Consider the following 18,290-nt stretch of genomic DNA (forward strand, 5'->3'; position numbering starts at 1 on the left):
AATATAAAATAATTCTGTACATTTTTGATAGAGATTCCCGTACTCATTCTTGGAGAGTCGTGCACATCCATCCATCTACCTATGGGGGGGGGTCAAGGGTTGTCCCCTAAGAGCTCTGACTCAATTTGAACACTACAAACACAGATGTTTGATTACCATAGTGGTGATGTTCTGGGCACTGATCAGGTTTTGCAGGACTGTGGTCATTTCTTCCTCAGCTTTCTTTATAGCACTCTGAGAGGTTTTAAGTGCCTCTTTAGTTTTATTGATATTATCATTCACTCCCTCTGCGTGTGCACTGTCCAAACACAAAATCACACAGAAAACAGACATGTCATTTGTCATATACATTAAATACCTTCTTGTGAAAAATGGTAAAAACAAAAAAAACCTTCTCACTTTTGCTTACCTTGCATTTTGTGCTCTTTTATGCAGATCACTGGCTTTGGCCAGCTGCTCAGATGTGCGGTTGAACACACCCTCTACATTGGTGAGTTTGGCCATGTTGTCTTTGATTTGCTGGACTATGTTGACTAGTACGGTTCTGTTGAACGGTAAGGTGATTGCCAAAACCTGCTGGGCCACTTTTTCAATGCTTTCTGGATCTGCTCCCTCCTCTGAATATAACATTAATTTTAGTATATATATATATAAAAAAAAAGCAGTTTTATGGTTTACAAATAATAATTAAGATTTGTTTTGAATTTGATTCTGTGTTGTAAAGGAATAGTTCACGCAAAAATGTAAATTCTGTCATCATTTAATACCCTCATGTTGTTCAAAATCCAAATTATTTTCTTTATTCTGTGGAACCCAAAAGGTGATAATTTGCAGAATGTTCAAGATGCTCTTTTCCATGCAACAAAAGTGGACAGTAACAATTGGCAGACTGAAATTTAAATAGCTTTTTCTGAACATCTTTCCCCCCCAACTCTCAAATCTCATTTACAATTGTGCACCGACCATGATGTGGCAGGTTTGAGCAAACAACATTGGTTTTTATGTGTCTTAAGACTGGTCCTGATACATCAGGTTTGTATGTGAGTGAATGAAAAAAAGAGCAATGGCAAAAGGTAGAATATGCAGTAAATACTGTAACTTGCATTTTTGTCTGTGGCTAACACAATGCTATTCTATGCTGGTTTTTTATCCTTTTGGAGCTTGAGAGCCACTGGCTACTGTCTACTTTCAAGCTGACCTTCTGCTAAACATCATCTTTTATTTTCCAGAAAAATATGGGTTTGAAACATGACAGAATATTCATATTTAAGGTGAACTATCCCTTTAATGACTAGCTAAAAAATAAACTGATCATAACAGCATTTCACATGGCACAAAACAATACTGAAAAACAATCATATAATTGGTTCCATTTGATGATCTTACATTAATAACTGACAAAAAACTGACCTGTCAAAAAGTCTCTAATCTTCTGAATGAAGTCTTTCAGTTTCTTGTTGGAGTTCTCAAAGAGATCCTTCTTGCTCTGGGCTTTATCAAGAGTGTCCTTTGCTTGAGTCTTCACATTCTGGGTGAGTGTAGCTATGTCTCGGAGCTGATAGAAAAGTAGAGATTATTCTAGCTCTTTCACAAGTTTAAACAGAACACCCATGCTCAAAAAAACACCTTTTTTTTTTTACCTTTTTAGCCAACATTTTTAATTCCTTGCTTGTGGCGGTCAAGTTCTTACGAACATCATCAGCGTGGTCCAAGGCCGCCACTGAGGCGCCAATGGCTCCTTTACACCCCCTTCCTCCACACTTCAGCACATCTTCGCTGTTACGGCAACCAGCACCCCCACATGGGCTATCTGGACAGCTATTATTTGCACTAGCATTGCCATGGCCACCACATACCTTAAGACATAAGAAAAACAAGAATCTATGAACATGTAATTTACTGTAGATAAAGTGATCCCAAAAAGTACAGAATTTGGACACTGAAGACATGCCATTGTATTATATAACAAAATATAAAAGTTTCAAAGTCACTTTTCAAGCAAAACACTTTTTTTTTTTTTGACACTTTCTGGATGTTTATAATGAGATACCTGTGGTTATTCTGCTAGGACACCTGTGTGAACTTGAGGGTCACTAAATTCATACATCCACTAAAAATGATTGGTTAAAAATAATTGCTAAAATGGCTGAGAAAAGTGAAGTCTAGCATTATTTGTTTGCAGATGCCACTTGATTTGATATTTTTTGAATCTAATGCATAGACATTTAGGCATTTTTAAGTGTGTCTTAAGTGTCCAAAAGTATCCAAATAATATTTGGGACCACTGTAGGTAAGGGTTAGGTAAGCCCAAAGTTTTGCCCCATGTCACTACCTTGTTGCTGAGGTGGTGGACCTTTTTGTTAATCTCATGAGCTTTTCCCTCCAGTTCAGACAGGGATTTATTGTGGGCAGCAACTGTACGTAGGAAGCTGTCCTTTCTCTCTTTCAGCAAGGCTTCGGTACGGTTGCGTGTGTCTTGAGACTGTTCCACAGGACTTTGGGGTCCGTATACGGAAGCATTACAATGCTGCTCTGAATTCAGTGAACTCTGGTAGTACTTGCGCACATTCTCAAACTGCTCTGTAAAAGGGAAATGATAAAAGACATCAACATGAATTGAATGTTTTTAAGGAAATGTTAGCGAATCTAAATTATAAGCAGTCCCAGACATAATTTACAGACTTTTTTGCATTTTCTGAGCTGATAGTGAAATTCTTCTAAATTGATTTAGACATTGTAAAATGTATTAATGAGAGCTACTGCAAATGTATTGCTAGTCAAAAGCATAAACAGACTTTAAAATGACAATGAGGCTGTGAGGGATAGACTTACAGTCTCTTCAATGGGCTGTACTGCAGTTTAAAGTGTTTTTGGATCGTTCCATGGACAAAACATTGATACAATATCGTCCAAGAACATCCAGTATACAAAGAACTCCAGACAACATGAGCTGTGGAAAATCAGATGTGATCTAGGAGCTTTATCCAGCTTTATACCTATCGTGCCATTGAAGAGACTGTTAGTATATCCCTCACAGTCTCATTTTTATTCACATTAAAAATCAAAGATGGCACTAGCGAGAATAAGGTCAATAGTTAATACAATTCAATTTATATCTTGTGTTTTTTCAAACAAACCAATTGCTTTACCTGCCAGCCCAGCAATGAGGTAGTTCTCAAGCTCTCTATGCAGTAGGTAAAGTGTATTGTTCAAGTCTCTAAGTTCTCGCTCCAATGAGGTTAGGTTCCGTTTCATAGCGTCATCGTGCTCTGCCGTCATATTCAGCTCGCGAACCACACCCATCAAACGGCCATCTGTCAAAGCTATCTCAGCTCTGAGGAAAAGAGTAGAAGTCAATTCAAATGAAGAAACATTTCAATTAGACTCTGAAGCGGGGGCCTGGGTAGCTCAGCGAGTAAAGACGCTGACTACCACCCTTGGAGTCGCAAGTTCGAATCATGGGTGTGCCGAGTGACTCCAGCCAGGTCTCCTAAGCAACCAAATAGGCTCGGTTGCTAGGGAGGGTAGAGTCACATGGGGTAACCTCCTTGTGGTCACTATAATGTGGTTCTCACTCTTGGTGGGGTGCGTTGTGAGTTGTGCGTTGATACCACGGAGAATAGTGTGAAGCCTCCACACACACTATGTCTCCGCGGTTACGCGCTCAACAAGCCACGTGATAAGATGCGTGGATTGATGGTCTCAGACGCGGAGGCAACTGAGATTCGTCCTCCGCCACCCAGACAGAGGTGAGTCACTATGCCACCACGAGGACTTAGAGCGCATTGGGAATTGGGCATTCCAAATTGGGGAGAAAAAAATAAAAAATTACACTGAAGCAATGAGTCAGAAATTCACGTTTTTAACAAAGGGGCACTATTTGCCCCCCTGGATTCAGTTTTAAGGAGCCTTAAATGAACACATTTATTCACTAACCATATAAAACCACACAACATTCCATCCATTTACTGTATGTCAAATCCTACAACTGAATCAATGAAGAAAAAATTCTCAAAGATGGTAGTTTTTTTTTTTTACAGTAGCCATTTTTTAGTTGTTGGGACATTTTCTGTGTTTTCAGAGCTGATTTTACTTTTTTCCTTCCATCAAAACCCACTTCATAACTAAACATTCAACATTCTTCTCAGAGATAATAAATACAGACATCTGACAGCTAAAGGTCACTACATTGTCTGCAGTGGCACTAAACCCACTAAGGCCGACAACAGAATATTATGAATTACTGTATATTAAATGTTGGATGACAGATAATTTTTTTTTTTTTTTTAAAAAGAACGAATTCACATTTTAAATAAATGGGGCATTTTTGTCACTTTCAGTGTCATTTTTGACCCGCGTCCTGTTTAATTTCTGACCCTGGTAAACAGCACCTCACACTTATGGCTTGACCGGTGCAGGCTTTACCTCAAGTCATCGATGGACTGGCTGATTAAGTTATAGGTTCCTTCTCTGTCTCCATCTCGTATCAGGTCCTGAACCTGTTCCAGCTTCCTTTCTAATTCACGAATGCGGGCATCACTGATGCCGGGCACCTCGCCCTTCTCCATAATCATGGCAATGACATCCTTGATGTGGGTCAGATCACGGCGGACTTGGCACACTGCATCATCCCACAGCTGGAAGCAGGGATGGCAGGGAACACACTTGGGGAAGGTTCCAGTAAAGCCACGGGCACACTCGTCACAGCGCCGTCCTGTAGCACCCTCCTTACACTCACATGCACCAGTTACACGATCACACTGAAATGTGTCTGTCCCCAGGGGATGGCAGTTACACTCTGTATAGGGGATAGATAGAATGATGACTAATGAACTGGCACAGAGGAGGAGGAATAAGGCTGTTCTTGCAGAAGAGGAGTTGGATGTGTGTGTGTGTGTGTATGTGTATGTGCAATACTCACCCTCACATTGCACTCTGGGATCACCCCAGTGGAACATCTCACACTCTGTGCACTGTCTCCCTCCAAAACCTGGCTGACAATGACACTGCCCACTGAACTAACAGCATGAAGCGAGACAGAAGAGGAGAAATGGAGAGTAGAAGATAGAAAAAAGAACAGATTATTTATTTGTAAATCATAATTAATAGCAAAGACATAAATGGAATAGTTCATCCGGGGGCCTGGGTAGCTCAGCAAACAAAGACGCTGACTACCACACCTGGAGTTGCAAGTTCGAATCCAGGGCGTGCTGAGTGACTCCAGTCAGGCTTCTTAAGAAACCAATTGGCCCGGTTGCTAAGGTGGGTAGAGTCACGTTGGGTTAACCTCCTCGTGGTCACTATAATGTGGTTCTCGCTCTCGGTGGGGCACGTGGTGAGTTGTGCGTGGATGCCGCGGAGAATAGCGTGAGCCTCCACATGCGCTAGGTCTCCGTGGTAACACGCTCAACAAGCCACGTGATAAAATGCATGGATTGACTGTCTCAGATGCGGAGGCAACTGAGATTCATCCTCCGCCACCCGGATTGAGGCAATTCACTACGCCACCACGATGACTTAGAGCGCATTGGGAATTGGGCATGCCAAATTGTTGGGAAAAGGGGATAAAAAATAAATGCATAAAAAAAATGAATAGTTCATCCATAGATGAAATGTCATCATTTACTCACCCTCATGTTGTTCCAAATTCTGGTATGACTTACTTTCTTCCATGAAACACAAATGCAGAGATTCTGCAGAATGTCAGAGCTGCTGTTTTCCATACAATGAAAGCAGATGGTCATTTTCATTGCAAAGCTCCAAAAAGCATCATAAACTTAGTCCATATAACTTGTGCCCAATATTCCAAGTCCTCTGAAAGTAATTTGATAGCTTTGTATATCATTCACATTTCTGCATATTCAGACTTGATGCAGCATGATCAGCCATGTAACACTGCATTCACTGCACACACTACAAAAATTCTGCATTCAGAAGATTGTGGGTTCTTGTGCTTACAAAAGCTAGACACAGCGCAGTAAATGGAACAGAATGCAAGTGTCTCAAGAGGTTTTTAAAAGTTTAATTTCTTTTTAACTTGACAAAGCCTCTAAAAACTTGGTGCTCCTGCACAAGATACTGAAAAAAAGAAAAAACAGCAAAATGCAGCGCAACAGTCAAAAATTTCCATCTAGCACGTTTACATAGAAAAACTCAGCAAAAACGTGTTCGATGTGAATAGACTAAGATTTCAGAACACTTAGAAAAGTAGCACACAAGTTGCACTGACCACTTTTTGATGCATCTTTGTTTTTTTATGGAGCTTGGCAGTAATAATTACACATTCATTGTATGGATTACAGTGGCTTGAACATTCTTAAAAACATCTTCATTCATGCTCAACAAAAGAGAGAAAATCATAATGGTTTTTAATGACACGAGGGAGAATAAATGATGACAGAATTTTTATTTTTCAGCCCTGAAACCTACTTAAATCTAAGCCACTCTTCAGACCAGCATTATTATGTATTATTGATCAGATATTAAATACAGTCTCTAAAGACATTGTACTGTACTTGAAGGGATAGTTCACCTAAAAATGAAAATTCTCTCATCATTTACTCATTCTCATGCCATCCCAGATGTGTATGAGTTTCTTTCTTCTGTAGAACACAAATTAAGATTTTTAGAAGAATATCTCAGCTCTGTATGTCTATACTATGCAAGTGGATGGTGGCCAGAACTTTGAAGCTCCAATAATCACATAAAGTCAGCATAAAAGTAATCCATATGACATATGAAAGTGGAGATTTATAGTAAAAAAAAAAAAAAAAAAAAACTTTAATATTGATCTGTTTCTTAACCACACCTATTATATCACTTCTGAAGACATGGATTAAACCACTGGAGTCGTATAGATTACTTTTATGCTGATTTTATGTGATCATTGGAGCTTTAATGTTCTGGTCACCATTCATTTGCATTGTATGGACCTACAGAGTTTAAATATTCTTCTAAAAATCTTCATTTGTGTTCAGCAGAAGAAATCTGGGATGGAATGAGGGAGAGTAAATGATGAGAGAATTTTTGTTTTTGGGTGAACTGTTCCTTTAAATATGACAGGTCATACCATGTTGCAGTGGGTGCTGAGGGCATTTGGTTGGGGGCATCCACATGGTTTACATCCACAATCAGAGCCGAAGTCCCAGTGGTTAGGGGCACACTGGTCGCAGTTGTGGCCGATGACGTGTGGTCTGCAGGGGCAATGTCCAGTCTGTCGATCACAGTGACACTCCCCATCGGTGCAGTAGGCCTGTAAAGTGCCTGCAGTGACACATGTACAGCCTGCAGAACAAGAGAGAGCAGAAATGGATATAAATGCATAAATGTGAAAAAATTTAATGGTAAATATAATTTCAAATTAAAAATGGCTTAACAGGATAGTTCACCCAAAACTCTCCTTTTTGGAACCCTAAAATCAGAATGTTAGCCTCAGTAACTATTCACTTTCACTGCATCTTTTTTCTTTTGTTTCCATAAATTACAATGAAAGTGAATGGTAACTGAGGCTATCAGTCCCTAACATTCTGCCAAACATCTCCTTTTGCATTCCACCAAAGAGAGAAAGTCATGACTGATGAGGGTGTGTAAATAATGACAGATTTTGTTTTTTTTTACATTTTGAAAGAATTATCCATTTAAAAGACACTAAAAGGAAAATTATAATTATTAGGCTTTAGAAGAACGGTCCCTGTACTTACGCCTACAGTCCCTTGTGAGTGCGTTTCCGTAGTAACCAGGTTTACACTCAGAGCACGAATGGCCATCTGTGTTATACAGGCACTTAAGACATTGGCCGGTGCGTGTGTCACATGACTCAGGGTCCTGCGGATCAATGTTCCCATTGCACTGACATGGGCGGCATGCCCCACCAGGCTGCTCAGGATCACCATAGTAACCAGGAGCACAGCGATCACAGCGAGGGCCTGAGAGAGGTCAGTCTTGCATCATTTAAACTATTTCAAGAACTTTCAAAACTTTTGATTGATTGACTGACTGTACTTTATGTTTTACCTGCATATCCTTGGCTACATTGGCAGAGGATTTGGTTGGAGGCATAGTCTGCAAGACAAGAAGCTCCATTGGAGTGTCCACTGTTAGGATGACCAGGACATGGACAGGGACGACAGTGCTCACCAGAACCCAAAACTGGGTTACCATAAAAACCATTCATACACCTAAAGTAAAAAAGGACAGGATGGGACACTCAGTGCTGATGCAGACTATTAACTCTCTTTGTACCTTTATGTTAGCGGTAGACCGATATATCGGTTTTACTGATTAATCGGTGCCGATAGTTGCTTTTTGGAACTATCGGCTATCTGCAAAAACCTACACTGATAGTTGCCCATAGTTTTTTTATTTTTTCATTCCTCCGTGTTCCTCTGGAAAATTCTAGATTTAAAATGACTTAGTTCAACCGTATAACAGCGATCTCTAGAGGTGAAATAAAATCAATCACTGACTCCTCGTGGGGCATTGCTGTATCTACATCCTTCATCATTGACAATATTCATCATATTTTTAACCTCACTTCACTGCATATTTTGTTATTTTGATTAGATAAATCAAGCAAGGGCATGCAAAGAAAACTGCAACTATATGTAAACATGCCCCATCAGCACATACATCATGTCTCAAACTTCATATCTTCTTTATCTGTAAATAATAATATAAAAAAAAAACCTGGTGAATATCTTGTGAAATATAATATATACAAAATCCTTAATCTGGTGAATGTATAGGCTATGAAAAGCCTAATTTGGTAAATACTCAAATATTGAGCAATGTAACAGAGCCAAGTCTCTGTCATTTCAAAATAAGAGTCCCAAAATTGTGACTATGAAAGTGTACTTCAGGCTTGTTTATGGATAAAAGTCCGGAGTTATGCACCAAATCTTCATTTTTCTGGTTATTAGTGGGATTTTGGTTGCACAATAAACTGCATCTGATTTTATTCAACTTTAAATATTAATAAAAAATCTCTCACTTTGTGTTCCACGAAAGAGAGAAAATCATACAGTTTAGAAACTAAATAAGGGTTGAGTTAATAAAAACAGGTTTTTCATTTTTTGGTAAACTACTCCTTTGGGTTCCTTACTTAAGGGCACATTAGATATAGTTTATTGATCACTTCATGCAGGGTTTGGACCTACAACTTCTAACTGAAAGGTCCTGATCTTTAACCACTAGGCTGCAGCTCCCCTTTCTAGAGAAGTAAATTGTTCACCTCTCACATAATTGTCCTGCTGTGTAGTCTCTGCACTCGTAGCAAGCACCTGTCTCAGGGTCACAGCTCTCCGCATGGCCATTACACTGGCACGGCCTACAGTTGGGGAATCCCCACTGACCCGGCTGGCAGTCCGAGCACTGACGCCCCATCGCTCCATGCCGGCAGGGACACTGGCCTGTCACAGGGTCACAGTGATGACCAACAGAGCCCTGCGAGTGGCAGTCACATACTGTTGCAGACAGAGATAGGGAGCAAAAAACAATGATAAATATTCAAATAATTTAGAATTTGCTCTCAAATATCTTGGAGGAAAAATAAAAATTATATATATATATATATATATATATATATATATATATATATATATATATATATATATAAAAGGAATAGTCTATATTAACCAAATATATTTTACAGATATACATACATTTAAATATTAATTAAAATGTTTAAAATGCTCTCCTAAAAATCTTTAATAATGACGAGCCGTCTCACCAGTGCAGCCATATGGCCCAAATCCGTATGTCCCTGGTGCACACTGATCACATTTACGGCCAATAACATTGGGTTTACAGCGACATCGTCCTCCAACTCTATCACACTCCACACTCAGTGAACCTTGAGGGTCACATTGACATGCTGCAGAAACAAAAGAGTTCAAACTATTATAACACTGATAGTTTTTTAAAAGATGTCATATAGTGAGTAGTAACATTTATCTAAAGGAAAAGGGAATTGATGTGCTTTATGTCATATGATTTAATCCATATGATATGTACACCACAACGTTTAACCAATGAATTTGCATTACTTTTTCAGTCATTTGTGATATATATATGATATGGCAAGTGATTTTCTAGTACTAAATTAGCAATTTAGCATGATTACTCAAGGATAAAGTGTTGGAGTGATGGCTGCAGGAAATGGGGCCTGTCTAGATTTGATCAAAAATGGCTTTTTTCAAATAGTGATGGTGCTGTTTTTTACATCAGTAATGTCCTGACTATACTTTGTGATCAGTTGAATGCCACTTTGGTGAATTAAAGTACCAAATTCCTTCCGAAACAGCGAAATCTGTACATTATTCCAAACTTTTGGCTGCCAGTGTGTATATATATATATATATATATATATATATATATATATATATATATAAGGGTGTACCGATGCATCGATACAGATCGATGAATCGATCCAATAACCAACGATCCAATGTTATCGATACAACGCGTAATATCGATATAGTTTTTTTTTTTTTTTAAATGTACCTTTATTTTAATACTCTCATGGTGAAATGCAAGCTCCATTAACATGATCCGTGCGAGCGCATCAACCGGGCGCTACTTAAAATGCAAGCTCTCATGACAAACACAGAGAGGCTCACATGCGCGATTAAGTCGGGCTTCCATCGATATCGTTGCGCATGTGACACATTTTAATTTTACATGAGAATTTGCTATTTTAAAGTACCATGGAGCAGTTCAACCATCATGTGAAAGTCTTGACAACGCCGGCATTCTGAACAGCACTAATGAGGGAAAAAGAAACACCTGCTCAGCACCAGCATCAGTTTTAAGACTTTACACATCTATGCATCAACACCCTTACTAACATTTATCCCAGTTAACTGTAACAGAATTTTTTATTACAACTGTGGAAGTTGTAGCCAAGAAAACCGCGGATAGCACGGATAGCTGGAAACAAGTCATGGGTATGTAAGTCTTTTGAATTGGATTCAGCAGAAAAATAAACTGCAAGATCAATAAAATATCAAAATTATATTTTGGTTGCATTTGAGGGCAAAATGTTTTTTAATTGATTGGGTAAAATAGGCACATAATATCGGAATATTGATCGTAGGGCCCTGAATCGAATTAAATCGAAATCGTATCGTGGCTGACTCTGAAGTATCGACTTCACACACACACACATACATACATATATATATATATAATTTATTTATTTTATCTTTATTATTATTATTATTATTATTATTATTTTTATTTATTTTTTCCAGGCCTGGAAGTCACAATTTTATCCCTTATGTTTCTGTATAGAATTTCTGTTGTTTTGGACAGAGTTTTTACCACCTACAAAACATTGTAGGTCTGAGGACTGACACTTAACATTTTACCCTTGTGACTGTGTGACTCACCCAGGGCACCATTGTGTATGATGGCTGAGATACTACAGATAAGTTTTGTGCACATCTCGGCCAGCGCAGGCATCGGTATGGTCATGAAAGAATCCAAACACATGTACAACTCCATTTCCAGGCGTCTATGCTCATCTGGGGCATCCTTACTCTGGAAACCAGGGAGCTCTTCGTACTTGGGTATCAGCACAAGCTGTGAGGAGAGAGAAAGAGAGGAAGCGAGAGGATTTGACATCATTAGAACAACAGAAGTATAATAATTTGACTCTTCACCACTATATGTACACCAGCAGGGGGCAGTGCTTGCATTTATTGTGTCTAGGGAAAAACACCACGTTTTTTTCTCTCTCACTGTATTGTATAATTGTGTATAAATGACTGATAATGGTAATTGGAGAAAATGCTTACTGAGTCTATGAGGATGAAGGCAGTGAGATGTCGATGAGAGACACCATGACGCTGGAAACGGATAGATAGCACATAGCGGTTGTTTGGCTCAAAGCAGAAAGGTCTTGGCATTTGAATGTACCTGTCAACAGTTATTTCCTGTTAGTTAAAGAATACACCAGCATTTCTATACAATTTAGTGTTGCTCATTTCTTTCCTCTGGCTCTGCAAACTGAACACATAATAAACACATAATATTCAGATTAGTGTAACCACTGTGGCCCTGTACCATATATACTCTCTGAGCACTATATTAGGTACACCTGTACACCTACTTATTTATGCGATTATCTAATCAGCCAATCGTGTGTCAGCAGTGTAATTGATTAAAAAATCATGCAGATACAGATCAGGAGCTTCAGTTAATGTTCACATCAACCATCAGAATGGGGAAAAATGTGATCTCAATTATTTGGACCGTGGCATGACTGTTGGTGCCAGATTGGCTGGTTTGAGCACTTCTGTAACTACTGATCTCCTGGGATTTTCACACACAACAGTCTCTAGAGTTTACTCAGAAAACATCCAATGACATCGGCAGTTCTGCAGATGGAAACATCTTGTTGCCTTCCCAGTCAGTGGATCTGAATCCAATAGAACACCTTTGGGATGTGGTAGAATGGGAGATTTGCAGCATGAATGTGCAGCTGACAAATCTGTAGAAACAATGCAATCATGTTAACATGGACTAGAATCTCAAAGGAATGTTTCCAACATCTTGTGGAATCCATGCCATGAAGAACTGAGGCTGTTTTGAGAGCAAAGGGAGGCCCTACACAGTATTAGTATAGTGTTCCTAATAAAGTGTTCAGTGAGTGTAAAAACAGTGTGCTATAAAAAGCATTGCTCTATATTAGCTTAATTTCCTTCTTTTTTTTTTTTTTTTTTGCTGAACAATGTCAAAAGGGGCATGTTCAGGGGAAAACCTGTTATTATTTTTGCAATTCCATTTGATGACATTAGCAGCACACACTTTAAACCTATATATTAGGCCCCTGATCTTTTGGAATATTTTGTTACTTCCCTGAACATCAGCACTCTGGAATGTTGAGGTAGTACACCGTTACTTCCTTATCACCTGCTCTAATCACTTGCCATTGCCAGACAACCACCCCTCTTTAGTTACCTCCAGTCAGACAGCAGCTCCACAACCCTGTTAAAGATCTTTTAAAGTCTTATGTTCGGCTTGGTGTTTATTTCCCCATCCAAAGACTGTTAACTTATCCAGAATGAACTTCCTGAACTCACCTGACTTTGTACTCTCTCTCTCTCCTCCTTTCTTTCTCTCTCATTTTCTCATTTTTCATCTTTCTCACGTTGTTTCTCAGCCAGTATCCTCTTTTTTAATTCACCCAGAGTTTGCACAAAAGGATATGCAGTTTTTGACAGAGTCCAATTTGCCCGCTAGCCAATTCCTGCATTCCCAGAGTTTTGGGATGAGGCCAGATATCAGATTAGAGTCAGATTACAATGGCACCTAAGCTTGGCCATGCAGGAAAATGATCAAAATAAGTGCCATGGAACCAGGTTTCTCATGAAGTAAGGGAATGCTAATAAAGGTTTAAAATAGTACCTTTCTACAATTGCTAAAATTATGCATGATGTGCTTATGTATATATGAATACAGACATGTATCCAAAAACAAAGCATTAACTATAAGTCAGATAAGCAAGCACTGACATAAACAGACATAAACACACACACACAAATGCTATTACCTCCTGTGGTGGAACAGTGTGACTGTGTACAACTGCTCTGTGGGCAGCATGTTTCCACAGCGGAGACTAGTGGGCAGATTCAGAGATGTGACGCTCACTAAAGCCTCCCAGTCTTCTGTAGACTGCATATAAACATGACCATGCATTATGATTATTAATAACATTCCAAAATGAACAATGGACATGTATAACCATGCTAAAAAAAACAGCCTGAATTTCCATGCTGGTCCAGAGTGGTTTATGCTGGTTAGTGTTTATTTGGTGCTGGTCTAGCTGGTGGACCAGCATAGCCTTTCTAAGTCTTCCTGGTGAAGATGGTTGACCAATGAAGTCTTGTTGGTTAAGCAAGTTAAGAAGCCTGGTGGGGACACTTTTCACACACCTCTGGCTCGTATCGTATCATGATGTCATATTCCATGGCATAAGGAATGTTACTGATGGTAAACTCAAGACCAGCGCCGTCTTTAACCCGAGCAAAGCCCAGTCCGGTCCATGTGACCATCTGACCCAGCTGTCTCTCTCTGTGCACTGTGCTCACGCTGGGCTAACAAAAACACAAGCACAGAATTATATTAAACTAAATACAGCAGCTCAGTGTAAGGTTAGGAAAAACAGCAGAGTGTGAATGAGAAGACTCACAGTTTGCTGCAACTGTCGGATGCGTCTCAGTGCTGCCCTCTGCTGCTGGGCGTTGGCAATGCGCCGGTGATGCCGGCGTCTTCTCAGCTGGTTGTTGAGATGCTGCACACAGTCAGTCTCAGCCTGAGGCCTCGGCTTGCCCTAAGAAACAAATACACAGGCTGTATATTGTATTCGCATTCATTATAATACATGTGTTTATGTTAGATAACCTGTAGTAGAGATTAAAGGGATAGTTCACCCAAAAAAAATAAATAATAATGATTCTCTCATCATTAACTCACTCTCATGCCATCCCAGATATGTATGACTTTCTTTCTTCTGTAGAACACAAAGATTTTTAGAAAAATATCTCAGCTCTGTAGGTCCATACAATGCAAGTGAATGGGCACCAACATTTTTAAGCTCCAAAAAGCACATAAAGTCAGCATAAAAGTAATCCAGAAGACTCAGTGGTTTAATCCATGTCTTCTGAAGCGATATGATACGTGTGGGTGAGAAACAGGTCAATATTTAAGTCCTTTTTACCATTAATTCTCCTCCCTGCCCAGTAGGTGGCGTTATGCACGAAGAATGCAAAAAACAAAAGAAGAAGAATGTAAAAGTGAAAGTGGAGAGTGATAGTAAAAAAGGACTTAAATATTGATCTGTTTCTCACTCACACCTATCATATCGCTTCATAAGACATGGATTTAAACACTGGAATCTTATGGATTACTTTTATGCTGTGTTTATGTGCATTTTGGAGCTTCAAAATGTTGGCAGCCATTCGCTTGCATTGTGTGGACCTACAGAGCTGAAATATTCTTCTAAAAATCTTCTAAAGAACACATCTGGGATGGCATGAGGGTGAGTAAATGATGAGAGAATTTTCATTTTTGGGTGAACTATCCCTTTAAGGGTGTACTCAGAATGTACCATACTACTTGCACTATTGTTGCAGTATGCATTATGCATACTGTATGCAAATTTTCTGTATACATGGAATACTTGACCTACTATGTTGGATATTGTATGGCACAATTCAATGCGCTTAACTTGACCTACTATTTTGAATGATGACTGAACCAGAAAGATTTTAACATCTCTGTCTTGGCTTGTTATTTGTTCAGATGGCCAAAAGTTACACAAAACTGGATAAAAATGCAAAACTAACATATTTGTTTTAGAGAAGCCATTTACTGAATTAAACGTGCAACATAGTGAGTTTATTGTTGCATACCGCATACTGTTTCACATACAATTTTAAAAATAGTAAGTGGTAAAAAGTATACTGTACACTATGCAGTATGCTAGTATTCCATAAGCATTTTTCTCTTTTAAACTCCAATGTAAAAGGTGAAAGTTTATCAGCTTTATACCCATTCTGAAACCAGTGAGTGAGGTGTTAGACAGTAAGAGAGTGTGTTTGTATATGTGTGAATTGGAGACTGATGGAGAGAGTGTGTGAAACAGTGCTGGTGTGTGTATATGTGTGGCAGGCATTAATAACTCTGTCTGACAGGTTGGCATCTCCTCTGCTCTCTGATCTTATTCTGGGTCACTTCAGCCATTGACCTGTGGAACATCCTGCATTTTACACGTTTGTGAGTGTGCTACAGTGCATCTACGCAACCAACACCGTCTGCCTGTGTTCCAGCACAGTGTACAGTGCAGAAAACTCAAACAAAACAGATTTAGCAAAACAGATTGAATGACTTCATTTAAACCATTATAAACAAAACCCCCAAACCCCAGGGGGTCTAAAACCAGTGTCAAGCCTTTATGTCAGTGGTTACTTCACCATGTTTTGATATACCTGTTGTTGTCTGTGTGTGTGTGTAAATGATGTAGGTGAAGGTGATATGACGGTATCAGATAAGCGGGCTGCTGTGACTGTGTAACACTGAGCAGAGCTTCATGGGAAGGGAAGAGTACCTCAGGGTTCAACTCACTTGAACAGAACTCATATGAATGTACACTGAGCAAGGTCGTTGTACATTTTACATATGAAAAGATAGATAGTTGTTAAACAGGATGTTAGGTGCTAACAAAGACAATTCATCCCCAAAATGAGAGAATTCTTTCACAGATACACACACTAATCTCTCTCTCTAGCTATTCCAGAGCCTGTCTCCACGGCCCATGATACTAGCATCATCTCAAATAGCAAAACAAAGACTTATTCATAACAATGGAAAGATTTATGGCAGTAGCCTGATAATATGACATGAACTCTGAGTTTAGGCTGCCAAAAGGAAAATTAATAAACTGTTAAAATGCCAGTATCAGGGTGTCGCTGGATTTTAAGGAAGCTGAACTTGGGTATTTGAGCATTACTCACTGGAAGAGAGGGGTCATCTGGGGAGTGCCAAATGGCTCCCTCTGCCTCATATTTGTAATAGTCCAGTGAAGCACAGAAATATCCAAGCTGTACTTCTGAACACTGCCGACCAATCAGGTGAGGCCGACAGTCACACTGCCCATTGTCGATCATGCATCTGAGAGTGAAGATCAAAGAGAAACAGTCATGAAATAAACAAAACCACAACTATTTCCAAATCAAGATCTTAAAGGGACAGTGCACTTAAAAAATGAAAACTTTATCATCATTTACTGACACTCATGTTGTTTGCATTCATGCCCCTTTGACTTTCATTTGTGGAACACAAAAGAAGAAATTTTGAAGAATGTGCTGGATGTTTGCGTCTTTTTTGCATATACTAAAAGTGAATGATGACTGAGAATATTCTGCATTAAATCTCCATTTGTGTCCCACTGAAGAAAGAAAGTCACTAGGGTTTGAGACTAAATGAGGGTAACTGATGCCAGAATTTTCATTTTTGGATGAACTATACCTTTAAAGCAGGAGTGTCAAAGACACGGCCCGCAGGCCGAATTATGCACAGCATTCAATACTTGCACATACTGTAAATGCTTTTCATGTGAAACTAGATCTGTGGGTGACACAACTGTCCCAGTTAATTTTCACACCTAAAGTTTTTCTCACGGCAATGTCAAAATAATAGATAGGGGATATAAATTAAAAAAGTGAATTTCTCAATTGTTTCCAAATCTTACTGATAAAAATAGGTAAGATATCATACATTAACAATGATTCAATGTTGTTTATTAAAATGAGCCATACAGTTTTTTGGCCTAATTTAGTTAATATTTGGTATTAGATGGCTTATCGCAGCTCAAGTTATCCAGCCAAGAGTAGTGAGTGGTTTTCTCATTGCAATATTTGTCAATCTTGTTTGACTGATATGTATTTACTAATTTAGTATATTGTATATAGGCCGATCTAATGTAAAGGCATCTGGCAACTATTAGTAAGTTCCATTTGCAATATAAAATGAGTCTGACACCCCTTCCATGAAGAGCTGTTTTCATAAGGAAATCTTGATGTTCAGTCCTGTGAATCGCTTATCCAAACTTTACAGTTTTTTTACTTCAATACCACGATAAATCATATCACAAAGCAATTCAGCAAGTTAATATTTGCATAGCAAAGTAACACTCTCATTACTGATCAATGGTAAATACACTCACATACTGTAGATGCGAAAACACATCAATGACTCACCGGTTACTGGTCGCTCCACCAAAATCACAGTCACAGGGTCTGCAGCCAGCCAGGTCATTACTAAGTCCCCAGTACTCAGGCTATACACATAATAATAAATAAAAAATTAAAAAATAAAACAAAAATACAAGTATGTGAGCATCTGACATGAATACAGAGAATGATTCATATCTGTATATTGCCTCTCTACATTTTTTTAATTTAGAACTTTTGAATTATGAATTTTTAGATTTTTGTATTTTTAATATTAGAACAGATATTGCATAGAATTTTAAAGATGAATGGGATGACTTTGAATTTAGAATTTTAAAGTCAAAATTAAATTCTGAATTTTGCATTTCCAATATTAAAATATACTGTATATGCATATGCTTTTTTAAATGAAATGATTTTAAAAATAGAATGTACTCTTACCAGGCACTGACTGCAGTAGCGGCCTGTTACATATCTCTTGCAGGAGCAGTCCCCACTGATCTGATCACATGGAGCCCCCAGCATAGTGATGCCCCGGGGGTCACAGTTACATGCTGC

The 18,290-nt window shown here is 38.8% G+C and overlaps 1 protein-coding gene across 3 annotated transcripts in view; it reads right to left on the reverse strand.

The window, feature by feature from the left end:
• LOC127419051 (laminin subunit beta-2-like) overlaps positions 1 to 18,290 on the reverse strand; it is an 89,057-nt gene that overhangs the window by 4,163 nt on the left and 66,604 nt on the right. For all 3 annotated transcript variants that reach the window (XM_051660102.1, XM_051660103.1, XM_051660101.1), the window contains 21 exons: positions 18,174 to 18,286; positions 17,760 to 17,839; positions 16,515 to 16,671; positions 14,192 to 14,332; positions 13,935 to 14,096; positions 13,553 to 13,674; positions 11,796 to 11,916; positions 11,388 to 11,580; positions 9,728 to 9,871; positions 9,230 to 9,461; positions 8,014 to 8,177; positions 7,701 to 7,925; positions 7,070 to 7,284; positions 4,922 to 5,018; positions 4,426 to 4,798; positions 3,150 to 3,334; positions 2,333 to 2,580; positions 1,641 to 1,856; positions 1,411 to 1,555; positions 410 to 617; positions 157 to 298 (listed from right to left, as the gene is read on the reverse strand). In XM_051660102.1, the coding sequence (XP_051516062.1) occupies positions 157 to 298; positions 410 to 617; positions 1,411 to 1,555; positions 1,641 to 1,856; positions 2,333 to 2,580; positions 3,150 to 3,334; positions 4,426 to 4,798; positions 4,922 to 5,018; positions 7,070 to 7,284; positions 7,701 to 7,925; positions 8,014 to 8,177; positions 9,230 to 9,461; positions 9,728 to 9,871; positions 11,388 to 11,580; positions 11,796 to 11,916; positions 13,553 to 13,674; positions 13,935 to 14,096; positions 14,192 to 14,332; positions 16,515 to 16,671; positions 17,760 to 17,839; positions 18,174 to 18,286 (3,683 nt within the window). The remainder of the gene's footprint in view (positions 1 to 156; positions 299 to 409; positions 618 to 1,410; positions 1,556 to 1,640; positions 1,857 to 2,332; positions 2,581 to 3,149; positions 3,335 to 4,425; positions 4,799 to 4,921; positions 5,019 to 7,069; positions 7,285 to 7,700; positions 7,926 to 8,013; positions 8,178 to 9,229; positions 9,462 to 9,727; positions 9,872 to 11,387; positions 11,581 to 11,795; positions 11,917 to 13,552; positions 13,675 to 13,934; positions 14,097 to 14,191; positions 14,333 to 16,514; positions 16,672 to 17,759; positions 17,840 to 18,173; positions 18,287 to 18,290) is intronic.

Source organism: Myxocyprinus asiaticus, chromosome 28 (genome assembly GCF_019703515.2).
Source record: "Myxocyprinus asiaticus isolate MX2 ecotype Aquarium Trade chromosome 28, UBuf_Myxa_2, whole genome shotgun sequence".
Classification (NCBI taxonomy): Eukaryota; Metazoa; Chordata; class Actinopteri; order Cypriniformes; family Catostomidae; genus Myxocyprinus; species Myxocyprinus asiaticus.